Source organism: Nothoprocta perdicaria, unplaced genomic scaffold (genome assembly GCF_003342845.1).
Source record: "Nothoprocta perdicaria isolate Ctin4 unplaced genomic scaffold, notPer1 scaffold_2, whole genome shotgun sequence".
Classification (NCBI taxonomy): domain Eukaryota; kingdom Metazoa; phylum Chordata; class Aves; order Tinamiformes; family Tinamidae; genus Nothoprocta; species Nothoprocta perdicaria.
The window spans coordinates 13,614,948-13,629,037 of NW_020455204.1; the positions used below are offsets into that span (position 1 = coordinate 13,614,948).

Genomic DNA, 14,090 nt, shown 5'->3' on the forward strand with positions numbered 1-14,090 from the left:
CGCAGAGGAGCCGGGGGCGTGGCCTACGCGCCGGGGGGCGTGGCCTACGCGCCGGGGGGCGTGGCGCAGCTGGAAGTGGCCAGACGAAAGCAGAACTATCCCACGGGAAAATAAAAAAAAAAAAGGAAAAGCAGCAGCTTGGGGATTACTAGGGCCGGGGGCAAGTAAAAAACACAACTAAAGAGCTCTGCCTTTTAGATTACGACATTTATTGTCCTCAGAAGGGAGGTCTGATACATAAACACCTTGGAATTTTTATAAATGGCTTTGGTAAAAAAACAACCATGGAAAGGTTATAAAGGTGGTCGTCTCGGTCTTCTTGTAAACCCCCACAGTACCGAAGTTTTACATTTAAGGCATAAACATCACAGTTCATCAAGTGAAGGGCTGACATGCTACATTAATATTTTCATTCACTCCAAATTTATATAAAATAAAAGCATTTTATTACAGTTCAACGGTATTGCTTAGAATTACAAAATACAGCAATGTCTCAAATACTGAAGGTTTCATAAAAGCAGCATTTTTCCTCCCATTCCTATTTTTGAACTGTCCAGAAGATAGCTAAAATAAAAATATTTACCATGTTTCATAAGTCACCGACTTGGCAAAGGGATGAGAAAGCTTTAACCATATAACATTTACATACAAAAGCAAATAAAAAATGGCAGAGGAGCATGACACTGCTACAGGTAGGACCATCAGTCTATGCCCTCTGTGTTACACTACTTTTCTCCGGTGAAAAATAATAGTGTATTCCAATGGGAATGCGGAAGGCAGGCTGGTTCAGTGAGGAACACTTTAGCGCTTTTGTCAAAAACAGCCAAGAACCACGTGGGTGAGCACTGATGACTTACACACATTCATACACTTATGGCAAAAGTCAGACTTTTAACAACAACGTTATTCTTTTGTGATAGGTCCATGGAGAAATATAGGATTTTTTCATACCTGCATTTAAATACACAAGTCAAAAAATTTCCAGAGGAAATTTCATTGTCTGAAATATACACCTAGCATATTTAGTCACCGTAGGAACTGTATGTACTTACCAAGGGGCAGGATTTTGCCATAATTTAAACTAAGAAACTATTCTTTTCGATCCCCACATTCAGGGAGAGGAAAAAAACTAAATCAAAAATACCCTCCATACAGACACATTTGGACCAAGTTTTCCCCATACTGTTATATGGGTGTCAAGAACAGCTTTTATTTTTATTTTTTTTTTAAATAGACAGGACTTCCCCCCTCCCCTCAAGTAATTAAACTATGAAAACCTATAAATAGAATAAGATAACAGAAAGAAATGACATGGAAAAGCATTTTCACAATCAAAGATAACATCTTACGCTTCTTTTTAAAGCACATATAAAAAATTAATAGGGAATATTCTCATCTTTATATTAAATGAATAGAATTTCTATTGTATTCAAAAGTAGTATTTCAGCATATGCAAACTGTGCATCTTCCCTTTATTATTCAGAATACATTTAGTCTATAAAAATACAGTATAGACAAATTTTTCTTATTCCCTGACATAAGAATTCACAATTTTGACACAAAGAAAAAAATGTAAACTTTGATTACATTCAAAATATATTTCTTAAGTTCTGAGGTGTTGGCAGTCAGAGCTCTTGGCATACAGCAGAATTACATTATTGCAGAGCCTTTACACAAAAGTAGCTTACTAAATTAGAGACATTGATTTTTCTCTCATATTTTTGTTGCTACCAGGAGGAAAAGAAAGGCTTTCTGCTATGAAAGGTTTGGGTGAACGTGTTACTCAGATGAACAATTCGGCCCTGACTTCCAGTGCTACTTCGCTCCACAATCACACGGGGCATCTGAACAAGCTGGAGAGGACTCTTCCCATCCTTTAGTGCCTGAGTAAGGTTCAGTATCTAAAAGATGAAAATGGAGAGCATTTGGTATCATTATGGTTTAACATAACCTTAACAGACAAGATCACCCTCTGCACGATTTACTGCAACTCAGCTCTTCTGGCAACTCCACTTTAGACTCACATCATCCAAGGCACTTTCTGCAGACCTGTGCTAGCTTGTTGATTCTCTGCATGTTCTTGAGGTAAACAGTTTTCCTGTTGGTTTGAGGCCCTCTCTGAGAGTTTTCCTCTATTTTGCAAAAAGTCTAATTTTAATTGATTTTGACATCTGGGATTTAAAGATCTTCCCCTTTACAGTAGTCTCCAAGACATACTGTTCTCTAGCCTCCTTGTTTTTATCAACTAGGTAGTTTATTCTTTTAATTCCTGAAGTTTTCCAAGAGTAACTGACAGCATTTTTTCCCCTCTAATCCACGCCTGAGAACCTAGCATCTCCTGCAGTAACAAATCCAGAGGGTGGGGGATGCTAAAGCAAAACAAGGCTCTACATTTTACCTTTACAGTGAGAAATCAATGTAGCTGCCCTCAGCCAGATGCCTCTATTTAGAATTAAACAGAGAATAGATTAAATAGAGATTAAATAGAATCACAGATGCCTCTGTGATTCTATTTAGAAGAAAGGCTTTTGGTTTCTTTTGATTATGTAGATTTTTTTTTTCCCTTGAACCTTTTGTTTAATAACTTCCCTGCAGCAAACTACTTTATCACAAAAAAAAAAAAGCTACTTAGCACGGTTCAAGTTGAATGAATACAAGATATTTTTTATATCTCTGAAATAAAACAGCCAGGTAGTGAGTATGTATTAAACAGAGAAATAACACTTTAAAGAGCCAGTCTTACCTGCCCTCTCATAACGGACATTTGGTTTTCAAAAGTAGCTTTGTCAAACCCTTTATCAGTCTTCAGTAAAGAGAATAAATAGTTGTTATTACAGGAAATGACCATTTGTTTTTAGCCACATACTTAGCATGCAAATTCATCACAGAACCACAGTATACACAGTCACATTTATCAATATTACAGTATTTTCTGAAAAGTTCAAATAGTTATTGTATGATCCACAAAAAAGGTCTCTTGTTACAGCAAATATGCCTATATGAAAATAAAGAATTTATCATAATCATAAAAGCAAACCCCATATATCTATGGGTTTTTTTAAAACATTTCTAGGTAGGCTTGATATCATCCTATGATGTTGCACAACTCCAGCTTGCAAAGCCTGCCTTTACTAAGCAGTACTTCCTCCTTCAGATCTACTGATTGCCACAGTGATCATCACACAACGTGGAGTTGTTTTGACCACAACTGAGTCAAAACTGTAAATATTAGTGAACATTTTTCAGGAACTACTGAAACACTGCAAACACATTCACGTTTTCATTACATGTCATAAATTACCACTTCTGTCAACCCTTAGTCTTCAATATTAGATACGTTTATGTATTTTATGAATTATCCCTACCAAAGCCTAACATGATTCATAGAATGTTTCAAAATGAACAGTCCTTTGCATGTAAATACCGCAGCACAATTTTCATATATTTAGATAAAATTTTCATTTGGAAACTCATTCAATAAAATACTCAAGATTCTAGTGTCAACTTAGCACAGTAAAGATATGTAAAATTAATGATATGAAAATCACTGAGGTACCTAAGGTTAGAATAAATACAATATTCTCAGGTTGCTACAGTTTTTGAAGTATGTGTGTACATGTGCATACATATGTGCATGAGCACATGACACCCAGACACATGAGTAAGATTTTACTCACATGTTTGTTATTAGTCAACTAGCTTTAATTAACACTTATGTAAGAGGTAACTGTGGTTTTGGGTAAGCTGATTATTATCAATTGGTCACACCAGTGAGAGCTTCCTACAATTATAAACCCTTTCTGCCATGTCAGCATTACACCTAAAATTGCACAGGATCACAACATACACAGGCTAAATTCATGAAAAGAAAAAAATCTCTAACTGTTCCATTACAACTATTAGCTATTTCAATAAATTTCAATTTAAAGCAGCAACATACTCACCTTAAACAGTTCGTAAAGGTCTTCACAAAGATCCTGCACGAAGTTCATATCAGAAATTCGAGGAAGAACTAAATCTCTGGTCTCCTGAGAGAAAGGAACTTTTGCTTGAGAAAGCCAAGCCCAGTGAAAGGGATCTAATAAAGAAAAACAGTTACACTGACAGATCAGCAAAGCCAGAAATTAAATGCTTACTCTGGATATAATACTCTGGTGTCTACTAAACATTCGGGCACAGATTTTTTTTTTTTTTTTTTTTTTTTAATACATCATCTATTTCCCACATACTTTTTTGTTTTTCCTCCAAACAGCAAAGAATACATCCTAAGTAACAAATACTTACTTGAAGCAGAAAGTAAAAGGTATAACAGCTAAATACTGTAAATAGAGGTAAATGCTTTCTCTTACTTAGTAATACAGCTTCCCTTGGAGGTAAAATAATGGCTATCATCAAATAAAACATTTTTAGAAGCATGACTTATACTGAAAAATTAGCAAGAGAGGTAGCTACCATCTTTTATTAAATCTTTAGTTTACTAAGATGCCTTCTAAGCAGATTGAGAAAAACATTTTTTATTTTCCCCCAAGAGTATTTAGTATTAGTATTGGACTATACAGTAATTTAGGTTAGAAAGGATCTCTGACAGTAATTTAGTGCAGAGAATACGCCACAGCATCACCCAGGCTGTTAAGAACATGAAATGCTACCAGCCCAGTGCAGAAGGCGCCTAGTGGTGGACACCACCTGAACTGTCTAGGACTCATCACGGCCTTGGAGCCTGACAGACCGGCCAGTCTTCCTCCCACCTCACAGTCCGTTTCTCCAGTCCGTACCTCATCCTTTTGCCTACAAGGATTCTAAGGAAGGCCCTGCTAAAGTCAAGGAAAACAATAACCACAGCTCTCCCTCACGAATGGGCTGGGCCTCTCCAAGAGCTCTCCAGTTGGTCAATCCATGTAAATCCCTGCATGGAGAACAGGGCGGGCATGGGGAGGCCAGCACTTCAGCACGGCTTTCCAGAGGTTTTGCTCCACAACCTTCCTGGGGACAGAGCTTAGGCCAAGCAACCCACAGTTCCTCACACCCACGTCCTGCCACTTAGAAAGGTTCCTCACAGAAACCTGATCTAGGAATATTTATTTAGCAGTGAGCCCCCAACAGATGATGAGTCACTTACACGCTCTCCACTCATCAGGATGCTTAAAAGGAAAAGCTAACCCGTTGTCAATTGCAGCTATTTTAATAATAGGATCTTTAGTTACAGTCCATTGGATATCCTGCAGAAAGAACGTTTCCAAATGAAATACGCATGCATACAAAAGAGCAAGAGATATTAAGGATACGATCCACATCAAACAAACTCAAGCACAGAACTCTTACTCTGGCATCAGTGAACAGTAGCTCTTTTCCAAATAACAATATAAAAAAGAGCAAAGACATAATTGAAGCAATGCATTTCAACAGACAATTTTTACTATTATAGACAAGCCTAATAAAGAAAAAAGCTACAGAACAATAAAAATAACTTGCAGAGTGATTTTATCCAGACGAGTCTATTCTGAGCAGCTTGTGCATTTACCTAAATACTGCAGTATCAGATTCCTTTACCATGCACCAGCAATAAAGTCATTCACTCCCCCACAAGACCAAGTTATTACAGCAAACAGTGCATGACCACCCTCCTCTTACCTTATCTGACAGATCGGTTCCATCATCTTGTTTTTCATACCTGACCAACCAGTTATCATTACCTCTGTCTTTAAAAAGGAAAACGCATGTCAAAAGTCATTTATGAAGAATTAGTCATCTAAAAAGGCATGCAGCAATCAAGAATTTATCAATAGCCTAAGTGTTCACAAACTTGGACATCCCAAAAAAGTGTATGTTTGCGTGTATGTATATACTTTATATAAATATTATCTATATAAATATATATGATTTGGAGCTTTATTGAAGGATTTGGAGCTTTATTGAAGGATTCATAAAAGTTGGTCTCCTGGAAAGACCAAGTTTAACACAGGTTTAATCACATACTATTTTTCGTTTCTCCCACTCATGAATAGAATAAAAATATCAAGAAAACTAAAAAACTATTTTGATTCATTGATGCAGAAAGACTGCCTGCAGAGTGCACTTTTCCTTCAAAAAAAGAACATTATCAGTAGCCAGGATGACTTAAGTTTTAAGCTTCTATATTAATGTTGGTGGGGAAAAGGAGAAGTCTCCTAAAACTGTAGAAGGCACGAGATCTGAAGAAAAGGGGAAAAGACTTTCCGTTTTCCCCTCCATCTCTGAAGACGTCATTTTCAGTTTCTGAAAAGGCCAACTTCACCACTCAGAAGAAACTGAGGTGATGAAGACTGAGAGCATCTTCCATATACACAGAAGCTCTCATAATCTTAAGGTGAGCCCTTAAGTTTAGTTAAGCATCTACTTTCAGATTTTTTTTGTATTCTACCACGATTAGATATACTGAATTAATGCAAATCATCATCCACATGGAGAAATTCTACATTTTAAGCATCTTCCCCACAATTTTAAGGAATTCATAGAAAACTGTTTTCGTCTTGTTCCACAGCAAGCTGTTTTGGAGCACTCAGTTCTGTTAGAGCTGACAGATCACAGTAGCAGCAAGAAAGCAGTGTGTCCTGTCTTCTCAAGCTAACTTGAGTCTGTTGCTAAAAAAAGGTCATGGTGACTTATCTTCAGCTGCATTTCTTTCTAGTAACTGAATTTAAGAAAAGGAAAATAAACTTGGGCTGGTGTACCTAAGAACAGTGAAGGAAGCACTTGGATAAAATGGTCTTTAGATCCCCGAGGAAACAATTCACCTGTACAGCCAATAAAAGAATTCCGGCCTCTGAGCGAAGGAATGCAGGGGAACTGAGATGTACATCACAGCCCTGTTTCAGTGGTTGATGATAATATAAGTAAAACGTTATTTTGCACTCATGCAGAAGCTAGTGGTTGTTGTTAGGCTCCAGTTTAGCTGTAGTTTCTCCTATGGCCCCTGAAACTCCAGCATTCCGTGTACCTTCTGAGGAAGGGAAGCAGACAGCTACAGCCTACTGACACATTTCGAAGGACAATGAAAAGCATTGGCCTTCAGTTTCCTCAGTTGCTTAAAACCATCAAGTAACCGCCAAAGAGGGCTGCTTGAATCTTATCATATATGGTAATTTTCATGTTTGAATCCAAAACAGGATTTGTTAAGTTTGTAAGCAACATTCTGACCTCCAATTGTATGTGGGAGGGAAAGATGGGAAATGCAATCATCACCCAGCGCTGCCTCAAGAGAGTAGGGATGCACCAAAGGATGCTGTGAACAGATACCTGTATTTCTGATGATATAATCCAAGATAACCAATCTTTCAAATTGTGACTGAAATTCTTTCCTTGTATTCTCAGGTAGAGGATCAGTTTCAAACTTCCTGAGCCAGTAGTCAGCTTCCTTATATCCTTCAACAAACAGCTGCAAGGAGCCAACCTGAAACATTAAAAATACTGATTTAGGAAATGCACTTACATAGGTCATTTAAATAATTTTAATACTAACTGAAAAAAATAAAAATAAAAAGATGACACTCTAAGTTCTGAACACAGAAGATATGTAGCCTTGCCAAAATGCTCTGCGTCATAAAATAGTAATACAACTAAGTGTTTTTTCTTTCACTCTAAATCTTAAAAAAAATGCTGCAAACTCAAAACTTCCTTTTCTTAAAGAAAAAAAAGAAAAAAGAAAAAGAAATAAGTGTTGTCTAAGTTTTAAATTAAACATCGTTTAAACACTCATTGAATTGACCAGGAGAAAAGGCAGACAACCAACCAAACACGGAAAAAATAGTCAAGAGCAAAAAAAGAGAATATTTTAATTGTTACTTCTCCAGGAAAAAGTAAGATTGCAAACTGATAAAAGTGGCTAGATTACAGAAGCACTGTAAGAGAAGAATGAGCCGATCACTTATGTAGAGAGAAGAAAATGCATAAACCACTTTACAGGCTTACCTTAGGAGGTAGTCCAATTCTATTAAACTTTTTAGCAACTTTTGGCACTTTTTCTAAAGCATATTTTTTTCCTCTCGACTTTGCACGATCTATTGCACTGTAGTTAAAGGTCTCACTGACAAGCCAGACAACCTTAAGATATAAAAGTTAAAACATAGCTAAGAGCTGTTTATTTTTAATTACAGTGTTACAGCAGGTTTAATGCTTACCAAAAATGCAAAAAATGCAGTATCTTTTTTTTCCTATATAGACAAACTTCACAGGAAAAGATGAACACATTATTTTATGCATTCTGAACAGATTTTTTTTTTATTAAAATACTTAATCAGGTATCTTTATCTACTGCTTTTTGCAATCTTTATGATCCTCACCAAAACATCAAGTATGAAAGCACCCAAAAGTACTGGAATAGTTTTCAACAAAGAAAAAAAAAAAAGATGTCTTCAGACCAAAAACTTACTTTTTACAACAGATTCTCACAGTCAGACAGCATGTCAAACCACAGTACCTCAGCACTTGCAATAGTTTAGAAATGATTAGGGCTGATAATATTATACATAAAGACATCTTTACAACCACAATCCAGAGAAAGATAAGCCTGTGGTTGTGTATTTTTTACCTTCTAGTAACTTATGCAATTTAATTTTACCTTAGTTTTAGGTACAACTCCTAGTCCAAGCTTGTCATCCACAAGATAGGCACCAGCTTCAGAGAGGTATCCCTGATTCGGAACGAGGCAGCCTCTGCCAAAGCAGCAAGGACAACAAATCTTGTGAAAATATTTGGTCCACTTTGGATTTAGATGTCCATAAGGCTCTTCAGATTTTGGTTTGAACACTCCAATGCTTTTCTAAGATACATAATATAAAATTTAAGTACAAACACTGGAATTGTAAAATATTTATACTTTCAAATAACTGATTTGCAAAATGAATTCAAATATTATAAACTGTATTTTCTGATTTACTCTTTTCAGATGATGAAATAGTAAAACTAGAAATAAAAAACAGCATTCTAAATAAATTTATCACCAAATGCTTGTACAGAGGTAGCACAAATTTAAAATAAACTCTTCACAACAAAGCAGATCTAATATTTACTAACTTTTCAAAATTAAAAAGGACTATCAGTTTTTGCAACCTAACAGCAGTTTTAAAAAAAATCAAGTTGCAGGATCCCTGCTAGTTCATTGACTTTCCAGAGCAAGACACAATGTTTTTAGAAAAGTGACAAATATATTTTGTTATTAACACACAATGTATTGCATCTAATCTTTCATATCTAATTTATTGCATTTTGATAAGATATATTGCAGAGTAATTCTGCCACTGTTTGATGTCCATTCCAGAGATCAGTATCATCTTTCACAGCTGTAGCAAAGCTGACAATGCTTCACATTATCAGTCATATTTCACCTTGGAGAGATACAGCAAAATTTAAAATTATTCAAGAGTATTGCATCCTACTTGGGGTACTCTACTTGAAGAAAGGTATGAATGGAAGAAAGTTGAAAGACAGTGAAAATAACCAGAAAAATACAAATAATGAGAAACACTATGAACTGGAATTGATTAGCCTAAGACCAGTAAAAGGTGACACAAAACCTCTAACTAAGCAGAAACTTTTAAGTGCAGAGAGGAGAGGAACAACAGATCTGCTGTGGCAGTGAGGATGAGCCTTTAATCCCTGCAGGGAAGATGCAAGGAAAATCCTTTGGCACATGAAGAGTAGCTCAACGCTGGAACGCGCTGCCTCGTTGTGGAGTGTCCATGAGAGAATGTGGCCAAGGACAGGTTAGCCAGGCGCTCATCGGGAATCACATAAGATGATCCTGTTCTGCAAGGCAGGGACTAAGCTTGCCTCCTGCACAACTCTGCATTTGTTGGCCTCAAACCCCGTGACCACCATTGCACTAAAATACAAAACCTTCTCAGCAGCTGCGACACACTCAGGCCTAATGCCTCAGACCCGTATAACACCATTCCTACAGCTCACATTTAGAAATGGGGCATCTTTATTCCTTCTCACAGAGCCATGATAAGTCAAATTCATCTCAGACACATCTCTTCAGAAAGCATTTTCACATATTAGTTCTCTCCTAAAGTCCTAACTACAGCTGGTTCCCTCAAAAGCCCCAATTGTCCACAGCTGCACTACCAGTCTCATAGCTGTTTTACACCCAACAGGTAAGATAATTTATGCTAATTTATGAATAAGATTCCTGGCAAGCCAAGAATCATGCTCCTTCAGCAAGTGTTGGTTTACCTTGAGACTAGTTCCCTAGATCCTAGCAAGCTTTCATCTCCTTTTAACCTTGCTCTTGCAAGTCATGCCTAGAGGGAATTTCTTTCATTCACTTTCTAAACAGAGTACCCAAGACAGACATCAATAGCATCACCTATCTCATCTGTTTCATTTTTTAATCAATTACTAAGAGAAATAACTTATGAATCATCACTATCTGCATTCGTCCTATAAATTAACTTTCCTATCAACAGAGGAAAGAAACAGTGACATTTATGTCCTTTGAACTTTTGGGTTTCAGGATGCTACTATCTAAGACTCTAAGTTTACACTTGAAATCATTACTAAGTATGCACAAGCACAGTCCTAATTCAGTCCAGACCTCTACAAAACACTTTTATGCTTACAGTAAATGTTTCATGTAAGATGACAATTTGGAATGGAAATTAATGCTTGCTGAATATATTACTGAATCAGCAGGTTGGAAGTTTTGCATCACACTCGGTGCTGGATTTATTTGGTATACTTCTTTAGTCAAAGTTCCAACAATAGTTTAGAAGCATTAAAAGGTTATTTAACTGAATCTACAGACTCACAAAGCCTGCAGCTTCTAGTTTCCCCCAAAAGTTGGTGCTAAATTTTGTAGAGCCATTGAAATTAAAGCCTAATGCAGAATGGGGGCAGCTCTGCACGTAGACAACCTACCAAGCTAGTCCTAACTTTGCAAGACAAAATTCACTGGCTCCCTCAGCATTACCGGTTAGTCAGAGGCCGAGGGGAAGGCTGAAGGCAAAGGGATGTTGCAGAAGAGCTTGGTCATGGCTTTTACTCGGCCAAGCAGCAAGCAACGAACACAGAAACATTCATTTCACTGGGAAGAGGGCTCCTGGAGGACGCATCAGCATACAGGTGATACAAATACAAGCACAAAGGTAATTTTATTTGACCAGCTTTGGTTTTGTCTTTCTGGTAAAACCAGAGAAACCTAGACCTCAGAGAAGAACTAGCTAAACTTAGTTTAACTTGTAGCTAAACTTCGTATGAGTTCCAGTAAACACTTTGGTAGCTAACAAGTAAGAAAGCTGAACATTTTTAATAAGCTCTTTCTCAGGGAGGAGGAGATTGCACAAGAAGGAGAGCAGGAGAAAGCAAGTCACAAAACTGGTCCTAGGGAGAATGATGAAATACCCTGGAGCTGATCTCCAGCAGCATGCAAGACCCATTCTACAAATGGGAGTTGCACTGCTGACAAAACAAAGTCTATTAGACCTTTAAAATAAATAATCAATCCAGATAAGCTATACATTTAGCACAAAAAATAATGGAAAATTGAAAGAAAGCAGAGGATTTAGTATTCCTGCAGTCTCTTGCTAACAAATGCATTCATATTTTGCAGTGATATTCCTTTCATGGGCTATGCAAAAAAGAAAATTGTTCTTTAGTCTTACATTCAGGTATGACCTGCATGGGGAAGAGATAACGTAGGGAGGAAGAGGTAAAGACAACAGCAACAATAACAAGCATTTGCAGGAACCTAGATGGGAACAGAAAACAGCACTGCTGCCTTCAAAGAAAAACAAAAGTAAAACCGACTACTATAGTTAACAAAGTGGTGAACCCGCTCCCACCAGCCACAGGACACAGCAAGTCATCGTTAGTCATCCAGAGCAACCGAAATTTAAGTCGTAAGTGACTTCAGACAATGCAGATTTGCAAACACAGAAATCTAGAACAAACATCTTTTTTTGCTAGTAATTTCTCCACTCTTTTTTTTTTTTTTTAAGCATAAAACGTCTTGATTGCACACATTAGCAAAAGAAAGCTTTCAACAAGCACTGAAACAGTTTTAAACTATTCTTAGCATAACTCCATAAAATACACAAGTCATACATCTGATTTTCGAAAAGCATTGATTTACGCAAATATTTGGTTACTTGCTCAGCATATTTCTACAGTGTTAATCAAATAAGATACAACCTTCTTTTAATCTTCCACTTTAAAAGCAGGATCAAATTTGAATATACATACCAAAATAGAGGAAATGAAGGAACTGATCTGAAATCAAAGCCTACTGAAATTTAAACAGAGGCTTCATGTTTTTATCACTGTATACAAATAAAAGAATCCTAAAAAAACAAGTAAAAAGGTTTTTTTTTCTGACTTCAGAAAGACTGTCTCCCCAAATCCATTTGACAATGATTTCAGCATACAATAAATTATCAAAAGATATTGAAATGGTTTTCCACCTTTTAAGCTAATTGTTGATAGCTCTGATAGTGCCTGATTAAGCAATAATGTGCTCACCCCCTTTGGATCCTTAACAAAGTAACTCCCACTGGATCCTTGAGAGATTCTTTCTGGAAAAACGCCACACTCTACAGCTTGTTCGGCTCTCTGAATAATTTCTGCAAATTCTGGGTCATCCAGAAATATGTTCAAGTCAACAGCATGTCCTGTACTTCCTGAAAAAAAAAATACAAAACACTTTTCAATGCAATTTAGAATGAGAATTAACATCACAAGTATATACATGGAAAATCTATAAGCTTTTCCTGTTAATGCTGACTCAAGAGAAGACTGAAAAAATATCAACCTATTAAATCATTGGTGATTTGACCAAATGCCTAATAAATCTTTTTTTTTTTTTTTAAATAAAACTGCTCTGCAATAACTAGAGATCACAATTGCAAAATTTCTGTATTGTTCAAAAGTATTTTAAAACTTCTTTTGTATAGACAAACCTAAATTAATAATAATAATAAAAAATAAGACGACAACAGGCTGGGGGAAGGATGGGAACACTAAAAGCAGTGTCAACTATCTGCAAGTTAATTGTCCATTAAGCACTAGGCATTAGAAGGGTATCATTTGGCTAACAGCTTTGCTGGCTTATTCACCATCCAGGGCACTGTGATGTTATCCACTGAACAGCCTATCGCTTGGATCACTGACAAGCAGAATTAACCCCAATCAAATACTGCCTGCCATCACCAGTCTAACATTAAAGCATTATGAACAACCTACAGGAATTTTAGGTACCTTAGCCATAACATGAGCTGTTTGCAGAGACTAAACATTTTATAAAAGAACTTGGAAACAGCTGTCAAAGACTTCATTTATTCACCGCTGTTTAAAACCCTGGAAATTATTTTACAAGTTCTGGAACGGGAAATGTCAGTAATTTACTGAAGTAAGTTTTAAACCACATTCTTTTGGAGAGCGTTTCAAGGGGTCTGAGGAGCCCAAACCTGGGCAGCCCAGGCAGGAGCTGCGCGGAGGCTCCGGGCCTCGCTCCGGAGGCTCCGGGCCTCCACTCAGACACAGCACGCGGCAAAGCCCCAGCGCGTGTCACAAACTGGAAGACGACGAAGCTTTTTTGGGCGCTCTCTGAGCGCCCAAAACTACAGCCCACTGGGTCAGAGGGACCAGCGCAATTTGAAAACTCGCGCTTTTGTTTCTTCAAAAGGGTCAATCTAATCGGGCTTCCCACGTCTGCGCTGTTGCGTTTGCCTTTTTAAGCGCTCCAACGCGCAATTCCTTCCCGGTACGCCTGGCCCACAGTCCCACGCGGGTCAGGCGTTTCGGGAGCGAGGGAGCCGTTGCCGCCGGCGTGCGGCCAGGCGCGGAGCGGGGCGGCGCGCCCCGCACAGCCCCGCACAGCCCCGCGGGGCCGGACCGGGCCCCGCCGCAGCCCCCTCGCCCCGCCGCTCGCACCCCCGCACCTCGCCCACATCGGCTCGAGGCAACGCCAACATCCTAAACACTCACGCGTGCCACGGGAAATAAATAAAGAACTAAATGCATCAACAAGCCCGAGCTGGCAGCACAGCCTTTCTCGCCGTTCCGCTCCCCGAGCCCCCGGCTCCCGCCGTGCCGCGGCCCCGCGGGGGCGGGCGGGC

The 14,090-nt window shown here is 38.1% G+C and overlaps 2 protein-coding genes across 2 annotated transcripts in view; both read right to left on the reverse strand.

Moving 5' to 3' along the window:
* The window catches only part of ZCCHC4 (zinc finger CCHC-type containing 4), a 9,596-nt gene extending 8,415 nt beyond the window's left edge, over positions 1 to 1,181 (reverse strand). The window contains exon 1 of the mRNA XM_026037503.1: positions 1,145 to 1,181. Within this exon, the coding sequence (XP_025893288.1) occupies positions 1,145 to 1,181 (37 nt within the window). The remainder of the gene's footprint in view (positions 1 to 1,144) is intronic.
* PI4K2B (phosphatidylinositol 4-kinase type 2 beta) overlaps positions 320 to 14,090 on the reverse strand; it is a 16,775-nt gene continuing 3,004 nt past the window's right edge. The window contains exons 2-10 of the mRNA XM_026037616.1: positions 12,496 to 12,653; positions 8,597 to 8,797; positions 7,948 to 8,079; positions 7,276 to 7,429; positions 5,632 to 5,699; positions 5,120 to 5,219; positions 3,945 to 4,078; positions 2,744 to 2,803; positions 320 to 1,901 (exon numbers count right to left, since the gene is read on the reverse strand). Coding sequence (XP_025893401.1) covers positions 1,728 to 1,901; positions 2,744 to 2,803; positions 3,945 to 4,078; positions 5,120 to 5,219; positions 5,632 to 5,699; positions 7,276 to 7,429; positions 7,948 to 8,079; positions 8,597 to 8,797; positions 12,496 to 12,653 — 1,181 coding nt within the window. The 3' untranslated portion in view covers positions 320 to 1,727. The remainder of the gene's footprint in view (positions 1,902 to 2,743; positions 2,804 to 3,944; positions 4,079 to 5,119; positions 5,220 to 5,631; positions 5,700 to 7,275; positions 7,430 to 7,947; positions 8,080 to 8,596; positions 8,798 to 12,495; positions 12,654 to 14,090) is intronic.